Genomic DNA, 18850 nt, shown 5'->3' on the forward strand with positions numbered 1-18850 from the left:
TAAGCACTCTGTCTGAACAATTTTTTATAAGGATATTGTAAGAAATCAGTTTTTGTCATTGGTGTTCGTGACAGGTGTCACTTCTTCAAATGGATATATGATTCCACAATTTGTTTTTCTGTATTTCTCTTTCCTGCTCTCTAAAGTCACTTCTTGCTCCTGTCGAGTACTTACTACATTTATTGATATAAAGCAGGCTCCATATGTCAGCTGAGATGCTCGCTGGATGTCTGCAACAAATTGATTTATCGTCATAAGAGAGTTGACACACCCACAGTACAGACCTGCGAGGGGCATTACCATCGTGCTGAATGCAGAAACACATACACAGACACACAAGTTGTCAATCATAGAGATGTAAACATACCCAAGCACTGTCTAGTGTCATTACATGATGCAACACTGTACTAGTGGCTGTGAAGCCTCAGTTTGGGCAATAAAACTGAAAAAACTCTACGGTTGCTCTGAGGTTGTTTTCATGGAATTTTGCAACTGAACTTCTGTTGAACCGTATTTGCATTTCATTTATGATTACCTAAAGCTGCTGCCACAGTTCAAGCTCATTTGCATACAAGTGTGCAACTATGGCGCACCTGTAATTTGCATGCAAGTACATCGATTGGATAAACACTGCCCATGTACGTCCAATGAGCAAGAAAATTAAGACAGATACCGCCTGAGGTTGTTAACTTGTCACTGTCCTTATTATTGTAACATGGCTGATTATACTTAGCTGAGCTAAGCACATTAGAGCTGGCCTTGAAGTGTGCTCAGAATGAATGCAGGCACTGCAGTGTTCACGTGTGTGTGTGGTGTGTGTGTGTGTGTTGTGTGTTGTGTGTGTGTGTGTGTGTGTGGTGTGTGTGTGTGTGTGTGTGTGTGTGTGTGTGTGTGTGTCAAGCAGACACTTTGATTGACTGTGGAGGAGGGAAGGAAAGGAAGGAAGATCAAGTACTGACTCAGCAAGTCAGTGTGAAAAAGAAAAGACTGGGAGAGGGAGGAGAGCAGAAGGGGTGAGAAAGATAAAGAGATGGTGATTATTCTCTGCAGTCCCACATGACCTGATACATTGGACAATATATTGACCGACCACTTCCAACACGCACACGTTCTGCTTAGCACTGTGGCTTTACATGTTGTCAGATTATTACATTTTAACCACAGAAATTAAAGAAAAAAGTTAATATGTCATAGTTCAAGGAAGGCTCTATAGTTGGAGCATAAACTGCGCTCTGAAATCCATTGTGTCCAATAGGTTGCGCTTTGCTGGACCCAGCGCCAACCTGGTTAAACTTTGGGCGCAACACGCTGAACCCAGCGGAAAGTGCTGTGCTAATCACATTTGGACGGAAAGGCCTATTAGTATTATTTGTGTAAAATTTATTGATTATAAACGGATTCCAGTTCTGGTCAAAATAGCACAAATAAATGCATACTGAACAAATAATAGCCTGATGTCTGATGCCATTATTTGGAAAAAGTCCAAAGTACGATTTCTTTGTCCGTGTGTTGCAGACATGGTGCTGGACCACCAGGAGGCGTCCAATGAGCTGGATGATACTGTGAGAGTAAAGGTGCGTGAGGCTCTGCTGAAGAGACACCACCACCAGAACGAGAAGAAGAAGAACTTGATGCCCATTGTGCGCTCCATTGCTGAGGGAACCCGCAAACAGTCAGAACTCCATCTGACAGGTGGGTTTCACACTGTACATCATATGCAAACACATATTACATTAAGTTACCACTGATCATTTCAATTTTTTTGGTATCAATCAAATGTAGAAATCTATTCATGGATTTAAATTATAATTGCTTTTGCACATCCAGAATTAGTGTAGTCTTAGAAAATATGAGTTGACTTCTAATTACTTTAGTCAGAGGCAGCTGTTTGCTATAATAAGATTATATAAGACTTTTTTTATATCAGAATAATGGATGGAGAAAAACAAGGTAATACGAGTAAACATGAGAAGACTAAAAGCAACAAGACTAAGTAAAAGACAGATAGGAAAGCATGATCTCTCATAGTTTTTTTTTGCACTTGGCAGGCCAACAGATATATGTACTAATTCTGATCCTCTTTCTCTCTCTCTCTCTCAAACACATATACACACTTATGTGCACGTACACACCCATACCTTACCATATCTTTCTAGCAGGGTCAGCAACATCTCCCCAGCCTCCGCCAATTACAGAACCTGCTAAGAATGGTGGCGGACAGGACACTGCCCCAGTGGACCTTAGCAAGGTAAACAAGCAAGTTTTCATTCTCATAAATATGTGCAGTTTCTCCTTGCATACTGCTCATGTCTTTGCATGTATGCTGTAAAGACCACACTAGAATATAGAAAGTTGTAGATTTAATTAACCCATCTGACCACAGCAATGTAAGATCATCAGCTGTATGCATGTGCTGGAGCTGTAATCAATGCTTGGTGGGTCACATAGTGCCCCCTATGAAACAACAGGAGAACTACATATGTTAAAAGTGTATCCCACAGCAGCAGTAGCCCATCACTGCAAGACTGTTGAGTACAGCCACATAGGACAAAGAACAAGAAGCCTCCATTTAGCTAGAAATTTCCACCTGGAATTTTGTAGTGCATGTCTGTACAGTTTAACACCCCTAGCACTGCAACTCTATCTAGCTCCACTGACATTATTATGCACCTGTGATGGGATAGCTTTATGTACAACTCTTAGGTATTAAATAATTTCTGCCTTGTCTCACCAGGTGGACATGCACTTCATGAAGAAGATTCCAGAGGGTGCAGAGGCCTCCAATGTACTGGTGGGAGAACTGGACTTCCTGGAGAGGCCCATTGTGGCTTTTGTCCGCCTCTCCCCTGCTGTGCTGCTCACTGGACTCACTGAGGTCCCCATACCTACCAGGTAGACAGCCACATAAACAATTGTTTAGTCATAAATTTAAATGATGTGTCAAGTCAATAATCCAGGAATGCTTTACATACTCTAAACAATCTGCTAACAAATATCAGGTTCCTCTTCATTCTGCTGGGCCCCGATGGAAAGGCTCAGCAATACCATGAAATTGGACGCTCCATGGCAACCATCATGACAGATGAAGTAAGGAAAACTTTGTCAATTAATATCTAACTTCAGAAACCTTCAAAAAACAAATTAAATATCAACATTTGCCTTGCGAAGGCAGTCAGTTTATTTCCCTCTGTCTTTCACTTTTGTCTGGAACCAGATCTTCCATGATGTAGCCTACAAGGCAAAGGACAGAAGTGACCTGCTGGCTGGGATAGATGAATTTCTGGACCAGGTGACAGTCCTGCCACCAGGAGAGTGGGACCCCTCCATCCGCATCGAGCCACCAAAGAGTGTCCCGTCTCAGGTACACAGCTATGACATAGACAAAGATTAATTTTACAACTTTGTTAAGCGTGCAATAAAACCAAGGGTGTAACAAAACCCAGACTTATAATCTTGGTTCCCAGGATCTTTTGCTTCTGTCTGTTCCAAAGGCTAGAATTGAATTGGGAAAAAGGCATTTAAGTTTGCTTTGTCCCTCTACCTGGAACAAGCTACAGAAATCCATGAAACTTAATGAGCTGGTCTCATTGGTCGCTTTTAAGAGGATGTTAATTGACTTGGAGGCAGCCACATCTGGCTGTAGATGATTTGCCTGATGTATTTAGGATTGTGGTTGACTTTGAAACATTTGCTTCTTCAGTAATTTTAATGTTTTTAATGTTTTTAAAAATACATTGTGTACTGCTGCCTGTCTTGGCCAGTACACTTTTGAAAAGAGATTTTTAATCTCAACGTGTCTTTTCTTCTAAAGGTAAAATAAATAAATAAATAAAGAGCTGTTTTATAATGTGTCTGTTCCTGGACTGTTGCTGGGTGCCTGCAGGAGAAGAGAAAAATGCCAGGAGTTCCTAATGGCGGAGCCTTCCAGGTAGAGGAAGAACTACATGCTGAGCACCATGGACCAGAGCTACAGAGAACAGGAAGGTAAGCTGTCATTTGCAGGTTGACTACACAGGCTTATTGCTTTAGTAATTGCTGCTATAACATATATCATGGTAAATATAAAAGCCAAATTCAGGTGTAAAAAAAGAAAGATGTTATACAACACAACTGGTGAAAATTTGCAGATGCTTTCTTTAAGATAGCCTGTGGAAAACATGGCACCTGTTGTGTTTTCTGTATGGAAGGCTGAGGCCGAGGCTGAGGCTTATGTTTGTTGGTTGCTGGATTCACCCAATCTAAATTTGAAGTTTTGACGAGCTGAGGTTGGACAAGTAAGTGACAACCCAAGTGTGATAGTCTGAAAGACAAACATGCACAACAACATTTTTCCTGTTAACGCCCCCTGGAATCTTGTTTTTGCTGACCTTTGTGGTTTAACTTCTCATCTTGATGCAGTAAGTGTAATCTAGGATACTGTGACATCACTCATATGTGTGGTTACAGGTGCACTACCACCAACGAGACCCATCAGAGGTTTGGGTGTTTCAGCTTGACATTACCTCTCTTACATCTCTTGAGCACCTCTCTTCTTTTGTTGAATGCCATGATTAGGTTGTTTGGTGGTCTGATACTGGACATCAAGAGGAAAGCTCCATTCTATCTGAGTGACTTTAAGGACGGTATGAGCCTGCAGTGTGTGGCCTCGTTCCTCTTCCTCTACTGTGCTTGCATGTCTCCTGTCATCACCTTTGGAGGACTGCTGGGGGAGGCGACAGAGGGACGCATCGTAAGAGCACAAACACACTCAGACACAGCCACATAGTGTGATTAGAAGACTATAGACAGTGTACATGTTACTTAGTACAAGACAAACACTCTCTATTTCCACATTTGTGACAGAGTGCCATAGAGTCCTTACTCGGTGCGTCTATGACTGGAGTAGCCTACTCTTTGTTTGCTGGTCAGCCTCTCACCATTCTAGGCAGCACAGGTCCTGTGCTGGTTTTTGAGAAAATCCTCTTCAAGTTCTGCAAGTATGTATTACAACAACTTGTTTTTGACATTTTTATTATCACTGGTGCAGTCCTTTGCTAACCAATTATATATTCCCTGTCATTCCCTACAAACTCCTTTTCTCCTTTCTCATCAGGGACTACAACCTGTCCTATCTGTCGCTGAGGACTTGCATCGGCCTGTGGACGGCCCTGCTGTGTTTGGTGTTGGTTGCCACTGATGCTAGCTCTCTGGTGTGCTACATCACTCGGTTCACAGAGGAGGCCTTTGCCGCCCTCATCTGCCTCATCTTCATCTATGAGGCATTGGAGAAGCTCTTCCACTTGGGAGAAGTCTACCCCTTCAATGCACACAGCGATCTGGATAAACTTACACTGGCGTAGTGAGTAACGGAATGTTCACACTGCTGGCTCACCTGCTAGAATTTTCATTGTTTTTTCATGTGCATTGTTCTTCTCAAAGAAAACAAAGCTGTCATTCTCTCTCTACAACCATCCTCTCACTTTATGGCTTTGCCCTGGTTGTCATTCCTGCTCTCCTCAACAAGCCTTCAGATCACATTCTTTCATGCAGTTCCCATTTTGTCTGGCCTAGTTTAAGAAAAGCAAGCATGCAAGGCCATTTTCTGTCAGAAAAAAATCTCTTATTTTCCTTATTTTCCTCTCTCTCTCTCTCTCTCTCTCTCTCTCTCTCTCTCTCTCTCTCTCTCTTTCTTTCTCTCTCTTTCTCTGTAGCTGTAGGTGTACAGAGCCTGATAACCCCAGTAATGAAACCTTAGAACTGTGGAGTGAGAGAAACATCACAGTCTCGGTTGTACCATGGACCAACCTTACTGTCAAGGTAACGTATCTATGTGGAAAAACACACACACTTTGACGCCTAATCTCAATGTGACTTCCAGGTGATAGCACACACTACTTTTGACCCGTGTTTATGTTTGTTAACATTCGTGTAATCCGCTCACCTTCCCTGGAGCAACTAACATCTCTTACTGTAAGGACCTTTGCAAACACTGACAAGGACATTTAATGGATTAACCTTTCACTGCTGTGTGTGTATAAAAGGCTTGTCTTGGTTTTCTGTATTTCTGTGTTTTCCTTTAAGCTTTGTAGACCTTCCTGACAATCAGATAATTTAGATAAAACAATATTTTGATATTTTCTCTTGAGTCCTCCAGAGTCCATTTTATTCTTATTTAACCTACAGGAGTGCGTCAGTCTGCAGGGCCACTTTGTTGGGACGGCATGTGGCCACCATGGCCCCTACACCCCAGATGTTCTCTTCTGGTCTACCATATTGTTCTTCTCGACCTTCTTAATGTCTGCCTTCCTCAAACAATTCAAGACAAGTCGTTATTTCCCCACCAAGGTAATCAACCGATATACCTGCTCACTAAGCAAAGGGTTTACCTTTTGGGAATCGTTAAATACCACAGTTAGTAACCACTGATCTCTGAGGGTTGTTATCTCACATGCCCAGGTACGGTCCGTGATCAGTGATTTTGCAGTGTTCCTTACTATTGCTGTCATGGTTCTGCTTGATTATGCCATGGGAGTGCCCTCCCAGAAGTTACAGGTGCCCAGCAAATTCCAGGTATAGAAAAATGACTAATTTTGTCAACCTTAATATAATGTGCCACATGATCATGGTTGAATCATGGCCTCACTCCTCTTTAACGTGATCATCCAGCCTACCAGAGACGACAGAGGTTGGCTGATCAATCCGATAGGACGCAACCCATGGTGGACAATCCTGGCTGCAACTATTCCTGCTCTTCTCTGCACCATCCTCATCTTTATGGACCAACAGATAACTGCCGTCATCATCAACCGCAAAGAGCACAAACTACTGGTGAGAAAAAAATACAGCTCCCCTTTATGCACTGTTGCTTGTGGCTGCAGATAGTAGCCCAGTTATACATGTATCTATCTGTCCTCTTTTTCCATTCTGCAGAAGGGCTGTGGGTACCACTTGGACCTTCTCATGGTTGGGGTGATGCTGGCTGTGTGCTCCATCATGGGCTTGCCCTGGTTTGTAGCAGCCACGGTGCTGTCCATCTCTCATGTCAACAGCCTGAAGCTGGAGTCAGAGAGCTCGGCTCCAGGAGAACAGCCTCGCTTCCTGGGCATCAGAGAACAGAGGTTAACTGGCCTGCTCATCTTCCTGCTCATGGGCTGTTCTGTATTCATGACTGGAGCCCTGCAGGTCAGTTAGACAAACTGCACATACCTGCACCCCTCTAGATGGGATATTTTTAATTATTTATTTATTAGTTTCAATTTTATTTATTAGTGACAAAGCACACTCATAATACATAAATGCATGTTAAATGTGCCAGAATTGGCCTAGAGGCTATTTTACATGTGCTGTCTCTGTACTGGTGGTAAGAGGTCACCCTAAAAAAATGACAAGGATTGAGCTATAAATAATACATACAGATGTGGGCCTATACAATAAATATACGTGTGTTTATGTAATATGATAACCCTCATAGCTCATTGATGTATGTTTTTTTTCTCCAGTTCATTCCTATGCCAGTGCTGTATGGTGTTTTCCTTTACATGGGAGTCTCCTCATTAAAAGGCATCCAGGTAATGTGAAATGTGACACAGGAATATTATCCTATATGGTAAAGATGATTTACAGTAAGCCCACTATGAGTGCAATCTGAAAGTTTCTGACTGTGGCACCCTTGTGGTAGTGTCAATGGGAGTGTCCGTTTTTTACAATCCGGAATTTATGAATAATATGCAAGATGCTATAAACAGATGTGTTTTCATACTTCATACTCATTATTTCACTATTACTTATTACTGGCAGAAATTGTTGTTGATCTTTTGCCCTTTCCGTCCCAAACTCTGATTAATGCAGCTGTTCTTGTGGCGCCCTGTCCTGATCAAATTAATTCCATCCCAATTCAATGAGGCCTGACAGTTAATTGTCAGACTAATCCAACTAAATCCGTTATTCATAATTACTTTCCCTTTTTTGCCATATTCATCATCTGTCTCCTGGCTCTGTTCTCATTAATCCATATCTCTTTCTTACTCTATCTGTCTCTAACTCCCCCACCACCTGCGTTCACTTCTCAGTTCTTTGACCGTGTGAAGTTGTTCTGTATGCCCGCAAAGCACCAGCCAGACTTCATCTACCTGCGCCACGTCCCCTTGAGGAAGGTGCATTTGTTCACTCTCACGCAGCTCACCTGTCTGGTGCTGCTTTGGATCATCAAGCACTCACCTGCCGCCATTGTCTTTCCCATGATGGTGAGTTGGCCTCCGCCAACATCCCCACTCTCTCTTCAATAGCCTCTCCATGTCTCCTACTGTCTTGAAAAAAAGAAAACGTGTTTTTTTCCTGAAGGTGCTGGCTCTGGTTTTCATTCGCAAACTGCTGGACTGGTGTTTCTCCAAGCGAGAGTTAAGTTACCTGGATGACTTGATGCCTGAGTGGAAGAAAAAAAACCTTGATGATGCATCTAAAACAATAGAAGAGGTAGTCTACATCGAAACACACAGATGGAAATAAATAATGGAAATAAATAAAGATGCACGTATTGACTGGACATGTTTGTGGCATGGATGTGTCTCGTAGGAATCACAGGTTATGCTCAGCACAAAGAAGAAAGATGCAACTGCTGTTCAGATTCCCATGGAGGCCTGCGAGCCTGTTCAGACCCCCAAAGCACACGACCCCAGGTGAGTACACACATACACTCCTACACACACATTCTCAAATGGACAGGATGGACATCAGATGATCGGAGTGGTAAGAATATGAGAGAAATGCTTCACCTTCCTGTCTATCTATATGCACGCTTGTCTTGTTTGGTGTTCTGCTCTCAAGTGCACCCTGTAACACACTGAGACCTCTCCCTAAACCCCCAACTCACTGCCAACCCTATCCTCTTTCTGCTCTCACCCTCCTCTTCCTCTCCTCAGGAGTGATCCCTCTGACATTAATATATCTGATGAAATGTCTAAAACCACCGTGTGGAATTCCATTAACTCCAATCAAAGGGACACTTGTCCTGTGGCTTCTAAGAAGGCAAGGCCATTCCCTCTTTTTCCTCACCCCTGTCATCTGGAAATATTCCTGCTGCACATTGTGGTCACTCGTTTCATTTGTGTTTTGGAATTGTTACTCCGACTGCTAATTGCAAATTTCGGGTAGCCAAACTGTGCTCTGTGCTTTGTTAATTAAAGCTTGTTTGTTTTACTCTGCAGGATTGAAGGGATCACGTTCATAGACGAGTGAAAGGATGTCCGCAGTTCTGACAGGCTGTAGTTCTGGACCACAAGATACTGCAATTTGGATTTCAGCCACTTCAATGCTTACACAAACAAGTCTGGATGATTTCTACCAGCTACCTGCAACACATAATACTGTCCACACACATACAGACAAAAAGAAGGAAGTACAATATGCAGAGATAGACAAACATGCACTTCAATCTTTGTGAGAACTAGATATATCTTTAAATCTTATTTACCTACATTTAAAGCCAGTGCTAACCTAATCTTAACTCTATCCCCTTGACTCGAAAGTAGAACGAACCTCAGCAACGTTAACCATCTTAACCAGTTAACCAGTGGAAACCCCTGATCTCAACCATCACCATCTTCTACTTCCAGCTTTCTATTAATCCAGACAGGGAAGAAAGCCCATAGTGATCAGTTCTGGTCTGTACACTGCCCTTGGCTTCCCAGCTTAGTTGTAAGGTTAAAGTATGAAACTTTAAGACTTCTACAGCAGCATTCATCTTTGAAAATTCAATAGGATCCAATATCTCCGTTTTATTTAATTTGTGTCTGATTATGTGATCTAGAGACACATACTGGAGCATCCACAGTGACAGTAAATAATGGAGGACACTGTGGCAGCTGCTGGCAGCCATAGTGATTTCACTGAGTTATGGGGACAATTGCTAATTCACACCTGAAAACCATGCATATACTTAAAACTCATTTGGATGTTACACCTCAAATAGCCTCACAACACACTGGCGGGCGTGTTGTGAGGCCGTAATTCAGTGTCAGTGGTCTGTCTCCAAAAATGTCGGCTGAAAAGTCTGGACAGTATGTCTTTAGCTCATGGGGAAACAGCTGATGTTTGTCTATAAATATCAACTTTACTGCCCAATGTCATTGAAATAGCCCATTGTAAATTCTGTTGTAGGTGGGATTTTTTATTTAACTAGTGCAGTGCCCGTTCAAAATTTGCCTGTGCAAAACGGGCAGATTGCTTGTCCTGCAGTTTTGCTGCTTACAGCTTTCCCATCTTATTAACTTCACACTCGACACTGCATTTCTTTGGGTCCTGAGCAATACACCTGCCATGACATAGACATAGACTAGCTCGCACTTGACACTGCACTTCCTTGGGTCCTCAGAAGAAAATCAAAGAACAGACAGACTGACTGAGACTCCTTTGATTTTAGTTACTAGATCTAAAAGTCTAATATAACAGTCCCACCTTCATAAAGGTTAAAATGTTCAGTTTTTTTTGAAACTGTTAAAGAAAAGTGTTGATCAATCCATATTGAACATACTGATAAGAAAATGATTTGGTTCTTTATCAGTTAAAAGCTGCACCATATTCCCTTAGCTAATTACTAACTTTGTCAAGGTTTGGTGCTGAGCAGGTAGTGAACATTAGGTGTTAAAGAGCCGTTTCACTGAAAACAGCTGTTGCAGCTGAAAATGACGATGTTAAGAGTGGTGAGAGTGAACTAAAACACTAAAAACTACAGGCCAGAAAATACAAATAATGAACTAAAATAACCTGTAATGCTCCGTAGAGCTTAGGGGAATGGCAGAGTTGGATGATAATTCATTGTTCATCACTGCAAGCCACTGGTTCCAATTACCAGTCATGTGATCCACTGGTAATATAAAAATATTAGCTGCTTTAAAGACATTTGGTCCTCGCAAAGATAGAACACAAACAACCAACTACTCCCCCTTTTCACCCTTTAATCAGAAACCCGGGTTCTGCCCCTCCACTGTACACTTAGCTGGGCTATATAATGGGAGAGTAAACACTCCTTTAAACACAAACCAGGTTATTTTTCTTAATCTAAATATATCCGTCAGTTCTTATTCCTTAAATCTACTAAAGCGTCTTTTTATTTAATGTGTGCTATGAGTCTGTTCTCTTTCTAATAGTGATGATATGGTCAATTATTTAGTAGATTTCTTAAAATACATTGCAGGTTCAGTAAAACATAAATCCTTTTTTGGTGCATAAAACCTTTTGTCAGTTTTGTGTGATGATGTAAACTGAAAACTGTAAATGTTAGAAGACCCACTTCAGTTGAAGCAGCGGCATCAATAACGTGTCTTTTGAGGTGTAATCTTTTCCCTTTCCTATGGATGTTGGTTTTTAAACTATTGATTGAGTACGATGGAGGTTTGTCATGTGTTAGTAGTACAGTGTCTTATTTCTTTACCTCAGACAAGTTCATAAATGCTCCTGAAAGGCACTTTGGATGATGCCAGGTAAGAGGATACCAGAGCAAAGGGTGTGTATGTGTCCGTCCCTTTGAGTTTCAGGAAAATAATATTTTTTTCATTATTCATGGGGGGCAGCAGGCCTTTCTTTTAAGCAATAATTTAACCTGTGATTCAACCCAAATTTACCTTGCTACAACTCTTTATTTATCAGGGTTCCGTTGTACCAGTGCAACCTTTTTTTATCCATCAATGCGAAATAGAGGTGGTTCAGGAAAACGTAACATTTGAAGCCTTGAACACTTTACTACATGTGCCAAAAAGAAACACGTTTTGACATTGTCACACTTTCCTTCATTATGGGGATTCCCGAGACATGTCACTTTGGATAAACAAGGTTCAAGTGTAATGTGCTCCCCCTCATTTTTAATTATGAGCCAAATCTGATGGTTGTCTTAAATTAATTTCGAATAGGACTTGCACACCAGTGTCACCTCAAAGCTGGAAGAGCCAAAGGAAGCAGAGGGAATAACCTTCAGTAATACTTCATTTGTAGTTGCACTTTCTATAGATAAAGAATTTGTGATATATTTTATTTTGAAGAAGTATACTAAGCAATTAAATGATTTTACAATCATTTATTACAGTTATTTATTTTTAGACTTACTTTCTGTATATACTGCAATAAGTGTGGTGAGCTAAAAGAAAGGCTGATGAATAATATAGTTGTATGAATGAATTCAATAAAACACATTCTAAGGTTACTACAAAGAGAGCAAAGTGCTCTGATGGGAGACATCAGGAGTTTGTCAGATAAACCGTGATTGTCACACCCTTTTGGTCTAGATGGAGGACACGGAGAGACTTGAAACTGCTTATAAATCTTATATTGGTTAATACTTGATTGGGTAATAAAAGCAAGGACTAATAAAAGATTCATATTTTTATTTATTATTTATTATTCAGTCATTTTGTGTTGTGGTTTGGGGTTTTTGTTGGGGTCGTTTTCCTGTTTTTGCCTCCCTGTCTCAGTGTTTTCCCCGGTCCTGTGTGCCTGATACGTCTCCTGTTTCCGGTAAGCGCCTGTATGTTCTGTTTCCTGTTTTATTTGATAGTCAGCTTCCTGTCTTGTTTGGTCTTGTCTTGTCTAGCTTCACTTTGTTTGTCTGATTGTCCTGCCCCTCCCTAATGTGATTCACCTGATGTCCCACCTGTTCCCTATTACCTCGTTACCTCATGTATTTAACCCCAGTGTTCCCTTTGTCTCTTGTTAGATCCTTTTTGTTCCCCTTCGAGGGGAACTCGAACTGCGTCAGTTACGACACTATGGGAAAGCTATAGTGTCGTAACCGACGCAGTGTCTCGTTCCCCTATCTCGGGGAACAAGGGTTACATACGTAACCCGAGACGTTCCCCTTCGAGGGGAACTCGAACTGCGTCGATTACGACACTATAGCTTTCCCATAGTGTTGTAACCGACGCAATGTCTCGTTCCCCTATCTCGGGGAACAAGGGTTACATACGTAACCCGAGACGTTCTCCAGCGTGTCGTCACCTCTTCTCTGTTCCAGCTCCAGTAAGATTTCCCCGTGATGTTTTTGCCTGTTTGCCTTCCCCTGTGAGTTTCCAGCCCTTGTGCTTCGGTTTTTGGTTCTTCCCTGGCTCCCTGTGTTTTGATGTTTTTTTGGAATCAGTTGCTGCCTTGTTTTCTCCCAATAAACCCTTTTTGCCTTCCTACCTGCTACACTGCGTTTGGGTCCTCCTTCCGCCCCCACCACAACAATTTTGGGCTTTATTGTTGACAGCATGCAACAAAGAAACCCATTTTGAAGATGTGTCTTTACTTTAAATATCAGAAAATGAATAAAAATCTCTGTAGTTTAAATGTATGTTTAAAAGTCCTTGTTTTACTATGCAGTAAAATATAAATGCTTGAGTTCTTTTATTACCACTTTCAAGGCTGCTTCCTCCATAGTACCCATAATTCCTATTCAAGTGACTTTAAAGCAAAGTCCACAAATCCAGTAATCTATCACTGTAACATCACATGCAGTAATACTTCCTCCAAGACGCGTATGAAAGTTAAACCATTGTCTTTTCTTGTCATGTATGTCCGCTTTGACTTTTGAATGTGAAGTCTTTGTGTGTACAAGGACCCATAACGAATGGCATGACTAAATATTATTCATTTTGTAAATATATATATTCTAAATCACATGAGTGCAAACAAATGTGTACATTGAGAAAAGATAAGACCAAATTGTAAAAACACACATCCAGAGTGCAATGACTGTATACGTGCTTTAACAAGAACATGTAATTATTTAGCCATTGTTGAAAGTAATTCTATGGAGCATCATGTGTCTTAAATGTTTTCAAATTTAAATCATGAATGTATATGTGAATGTATGGTAAGCATACAGTTAAATGCCTTTGGTATACTGTAGGTTTACTGCATATTAATGTTACTGAGAGGGGTCATTCCTTTTTGATGGATGTGAGTATAAATATATGTGTAGTACGTGTGTGCCTGACATAGAATACATAACCACTTATTGTGCTGTCACTTTTGACTTTTGACCACTTTACATCTGACCAAAAACTGACCTTTTAAAAGTGATTAATGAGGCACAGGCTGTTCAGAAAACCTCATCATCACTGTGTCCTATTTTGTACAATTTCTTTGTCACACAACAAGAGGCTCAAGTTTCAAATTCTCTCCTGTCAGAATCCCTACTTTATTTTTTATGTGTAGATAAAAGGAAAACCTGCACTGTGGCTTTGTCCTTCTAATGAAAATAAGACAAAAGTGGTGTATGTTTCGAAGACAAAGTCAGGGTGACAGAAAAACAAAAGGATGAAAGAGAGAGAGAGGTTAGAACGTGGGAGGCTTTTAGAGAGACGAGCACCTGTACTGCAGTAACCTTAATCTTTTTGTCTTGGAGCCATAGAAACAGTGATGCCTTGTCTCTTCAACCACTGAATGATTAGTCTTAGGCAAGATAATTCTACATGTTTTATATGTGTAATTTAATTTTTGATTATGGAAAAATGAAAAATAAATAATCACAGTTGAAATGAACTGTTGTGTTCCTGTTGCTTGATGAATTTAACGACTTGTCTCCCTAGGTGGCAGCAGAGTCACAGTCCTTTCAAGTAGATTCTCCCTGTGAGGACTTTGCTCCCCAAAATAATTTATTTAAATTTAAAACTGTTGCATCATTTTAAGAGAGACTAACACTGGTTCCGGCCCTGGATCAATCCTGAACATGAGGTTTGTGATCCTCCCCTTTTTTTTTATACCTTCTTCCTAACCTTAATTTTTTCTTGGACTCTCTCCTTGTGGCCCAACCTTTCCTTGTTTTTTTTTTTTATCCTGATGTGAGTACACAGTGTGCACATCTGGAGATGATCCTGACTGCAAATGAGTAGCCTGTGAGAAGGGGTATGAAGTCAAAGATGCACTGCACCCTGTATGTATATGCCCATGTGTGCCTTCAGGGTGTCATGTGATCCAGACTCCCAAATGCTCCTGATTACAAACAGCTGGCGGGCTGTTGCCTGACCAATCAGAGCGGCTGTTGGCTGTGACATCAAGTGGAAAGAGGGAGGTGCACAGGATATTTTAGATTTTTTTCCAATCAGCAACATCAGGCTGATCCATTAAGCTGTGTTGGACCCCCCACATCACGCTTGAATGTTGCCAGCTGGTCAAGATATACACAACATATTTACCCTCTATGTACTTTCAGCTTGTCTGTTTGTCCATCCATCCATCCATCTTCATCCGCTTATCCGGTATCGGGTCGCGGGGGCAGCAGCTCCAGTAGGGGACCCCAAACTTCCCTTTCCCGAGCCACATCAACCAGCTCCGACTGGGGGATCCCGAGGCGTTCCCAGGCCAGGTTGGAGATATAATCTCTCCACCTAGTCCTGGGTCTTCCCCGAGGCCTCCTCCCAGCTGGACGTGCCTGGAACACCTCCCTAGGGAGGCGCCCAGGAGGCATCCTTACCTTGTCTGTTTGTGTATTGATTATTATCATGTTAGTCCAGCATCATCATAGCTCATAGCCAACACAGGACCAATCAGCTGAGACAGTACCCGGGCCCTAATGTCTCTGTTCTAAGATTTAAGTATACAAAGACATCCTTTGTGCTCATGTGAAGGCCCTGTGGTTTTTGAGGAAGAAAGCTGAAGAGCCAACTAGAGCCGGAATGCAGAGAGGAATGCATGTTTCTTTTATGGGGGACTTCCACAAAATGCTAAATGATTAGCAGTCATTTGGGAAGTATTTATGATTTTTTTTTTAAATAGTTTGCAATGTCTTTGCCATGGAGCATCTGAGCTGATACAAGATAGTGTGTGTAGTGGCAATCTTCTCTGCAGTGTGCATGAGTTTTCCAGTGCAGTAAGTTTTCACAGCAGGCAAAGCACGGGTTCACTTCACAATGCAGTTACAAAATTGTGAGTAGTTTCTAAAGAACAAGTGAGGATCGAAAGCTATTTGATTTCTTGCCGAGTGTTAGATGAGAAGGTTAATACCACTCATATCTGAGAGTGGTATTGATCTTCTTATTATACTCCTAGAAAATAAAATACAGTGTGGAACTGTTCCTTTTAAGAAAGATATATATCTTCATGGTTTCTAATAATAAATAATAATCAGCATTATCTCAATTTTTTTTAAACATTTATGTAACAGATGTAAGAAATTATGCTTGCCAGAGTTACCTTTTTACACAGAAGATATTTTGAAAAAAACAGGTGTAAATAATAAAATAATTGTGGCTGAATTTCATTTAGCTGCTTCAGTTTTAGGTGCCCTGGCACTGTGCACTCTGGCTCACTGTCACACTGTCATGACGTATTGGCAAAATTGAACACAACAGAGCCATCATTAATGTTATTACTAACGTGTGTTTTTCCTACAGTGACCAGTTAAAACGTTTTCTAGTCTTAGCAAGAATTCAAAGTTCTCTATCACACACCTTTATACACTGAGAGTACCATACAAAGTATGGAAAGTGGAAGTGGTAAAGTGTCACCTGCTCATTAGATAACTCAGATTGGTGGACACTCAACCTCCTGAGCCATAGCCTTCCCTTTGTGCAATGAAAAATACCTACGTATATCTCTTGGTGCTCCGTAAACAGTAATTTATAGGTATGACTTTAGACTTTTACGCTAACATTCAACATATTGAGTGTGAAGAATACAATAATAAACAATATTTTTTTGAGGTAACTTTTCTGGTTACAAAAGCCTAAAATATGGCAACGTATGCCTCTTACAAACTCCAAGACAAAATCCGTTAGTCATGTGTAACATCCAACCAAAGCAATCCTGTTTGTCTTTTTTTTCTTTCCCATTTCTATTTGGCTCACTGAGCTGTTGTCCTCTTTTCTTACTGAACAGAGGGGGCTCTCGGCTCGTCCCTCCCCTCCATCAATCTCTGTCATAAATCTGTTAAGCGGAGAGAAAGGGAACTGCTGAATACAGATTTGTCAGCAATTAATCTAACCTCTATTACTAGACTTGGATATTGTGTTCTCTATACCAGAGAACAATAATCCACTCTAACATGAAGCACGGTGCTGCATTTTTGTGTGGCGTGCAATCGTGTGTGTGTGTGTGTGTGTGTGTGTGTGTGTGTGTGCGTGTGCGTGCATGCATGCAGTAAACTTCCTTTAGTCATGTTGATTAAAACAATGTGAATCAAAATCCTATTATAAAAGTCATTATTCGTAATGCTTCATTATCTTAAAGCGCCCATGTTATGTTCATTTACAGGTTCATAATTGTATTTTGAGGTTGTACCTGAATAGGTATACATGGTGTCATTCGTGTGTTTGGGTCTCTGTTTTACCTACAGAGTGAGACATCTCACTGCCATACTATCTTTGTTGGGATTTGCACATGCGCAGTGGCTAGGTAAGATCAGATCAGCTACATACCTCTTTCTCCTACTTTGGTCAGTACAAGGCAGGATTAGCTGGGAGACTTTTTCTAAACAAGGGCGCACTTGTGGAATACCTGCAGAACAGGGACATGGAAGCAGTTCTTTTGTACAGTATGGTGAACTAGTGTGTGATGTAGCAGTTTTTTGCCATTCTCATTTTGCATTGAGAACGGGCTAGGCGGTGGCTAACGTAGAAAGCCGTGCAGATTTTGATGTTTGTATGCATGTGAAAACACCAGAGACACAAAATAACACCCCAAGAAGAAAAAGAGATTTTTTTCATAATATGGGCACTTTAAAAAAAAATTACACACAGATATCTGTTAAAGCTTCTGGGGACAGTTACCGACCATTTACTGCACCAAATGCATGCTGTTGGGGGCATTTTGACTTTGTCCCTTACCTTACTTTCTTCGTGTGCTGCCATTCTCAAAATCCCTTCGCTAGAAGAAACAACATCGCAAGCTACATGCTAAAAATGGCAAATTTTCAAGTAAATTTGGACCATGCAACAACGCAGGCCTGCTTGGTTCTTTTGGTGAATGATTGTAAATATTTACATAGAACAAGCATTTACTATCTAACTGGCACGTTTTGCAAACAATTGGTGGAATTGCTGTGGTTGAAGTACTCATGGTCATACACCGATAAGAGCACATCATGTTTAACCATGTATCCAGCTAATTTAAACAGCTCATGTTACTGTATTGCTTGATCAGATAACTTAATTTAATATTTTATGTTTTCTTTTGCTGGGTGCAAATGTAACACCAAAACAAGTTCCTGTCCGGAACTTAGCACTGCCCAAGACGATTGTGATTGGTTAAAAGAATCAAACAACCCAGAGCTTATTTTTGCTTCTATCCTTGAATGTATCTGTGGTGTAACCAGACCTTACACCACAGTGCTGTGGAGATAGGTCTGGCAATGTTAAGACTGTGGTGTGTGTGTGTGTGTGGTGTGTGTGGTGTGTGTGTGTTGTGTGTGTGTGTGTGTGTTGTGTGTTGTGTGTGTGTGTGTGTGTGTGTGTGTGGTGTGTGTGTGTGTGTGCCAATTGTATCTCTTATTGATTTCTTAAGGATGGGATTAGAGTCAATATGTTTCCCAGACAAGGCGGCCATGAGAATAAAAAGTCAACAAAAACATCATCATTAGTATATTAATAGCATTATTACTGTAACTCCTCTGTGCATATACCGCATGTGCTTGTCTCCAGTTTCTGTGTAAAAGGGCTTTTACACAGCACAATAATGAATTTAAAACCAAGAATGAATCTGTCTCTCAATAGTCTGACCTTCCTACCCTGTTGCACTCATACTCAAGCCCACTTGTTCCTACTGAAGATCTAAAAGTATACAATTAGCTCACACACATAGTCTAATTTTTCAAAAAAGGCTCAGTAAATTCCTAAAACAGCTAAGCACTCTATCATTTGTTGGAGACTCTTTTAACCCGAGGATTAATGCAAATTTAGTGCTCTAG

At 41.0% G+C, this 18850-nt stretch overlaps 1 protein-coding gene across 3 annotated transcripts in view; it reads left to right on the forward strand.

The window, feature by feature from the left end:
- Nucleotides 1-14490, forward strand: part of slc4a8 (solute carrier family 4 member 8) — a 29524-nt gene extending 15034 nt beyond the window's left edge. Inside the window, exons 6-25 of one of the 3 annotated variants that reach the window (XM_032512891.1) lie at nucleotides 1516-1692; nucleotides 2160-2248; nucleotides 2735-2892; nucleotides 3000-3087; nucleotides 3215-3361; nucleotides 3884-3984; nucleotides 4555-4729; nucleotides 4843-4976; nucleotides 5093-5338; nucleotides 5691-5796; nucleotides 6163-6324; nucleotides 6436-6549; nucleotides 6646-6807; nucleotides 6910-7161; nucleotides 7479-7547; nucleotides 8049-8222; nucleotides 8320-8451; nucleotides 8551-8654; nucleotides 8898-9003; nucleotides 9183-14490. In XM_032512891.1, the coding sequence (XP_032368782.1) occupies nucleotides 1516-1692; nucleotides 2160-2248; nucleotides 2735-2892; nucleotides 3000-3087; nucleotides 3215-3361; nucleotides 3884-3984; nucleotides 4555-4729; nucleotides 4843-4976; nucleotides 5093-5338; nucleotides 5691-5796; nucleotides 6163-6324; nucleotides 6436-6549; nucleotides 6646-6807; nucleotides 6910-7161; nucleotides 7479-7547; nucleotides 8049-8222; nucleotides 8320-8451; nucleotides 8551-8654; nucleotides 8898-9003; nucleotides 9183-9188 (2702 nt within the window). In that variant the 3' untranslated portion in view covers nucleotides 9189-14490. Of the gene's footprint in view, nucleotides 1-1515; nucleotides 1693-2156; nucleotides 2249-2734; nucleotides 2893-2999; nucleotides 3088-3214; nucleotides 3362-3883; nucleotides 3985-4554; nucleotides 4730-4842; nucleotides 4977-5092; nucleotides 5339-5690; nucleotides 5797-6162; nucleotides 6325-6435; nucleotides 6550-6645; nucleotides 6808-6909; nucleotides 7162-7478; nucleotides 7548-8048; nucleotides 8223-8319; nucleotides 8452-8550; nucleotides 8655-8897; nucleotides 9004-9182 lie in introns of all 3 variants that reach the window. The other 2 variants (XM_032512890.1, XM_032512892.1) reach the window with 2 other exon arrangements.
- Nucleotides 14491-18850: the final 4360 nt, after the last annotated feature.

This window comes from Etheostoma spectabile, chromosome 4 (assembly GCF_008692095.1).
Source record: "Etheostoma spectabile isolate EspeVRDwgs_2016 chromosome 4, UIUC_Espe_1.0, whole genome shotgun sequence".
Taxonomy (NCBI): Eukaryota; Metazoa; Chordata; class Actinopteri; order Perciformes; family Percidae; genus Etheostoma; species Etheostoma spectabile.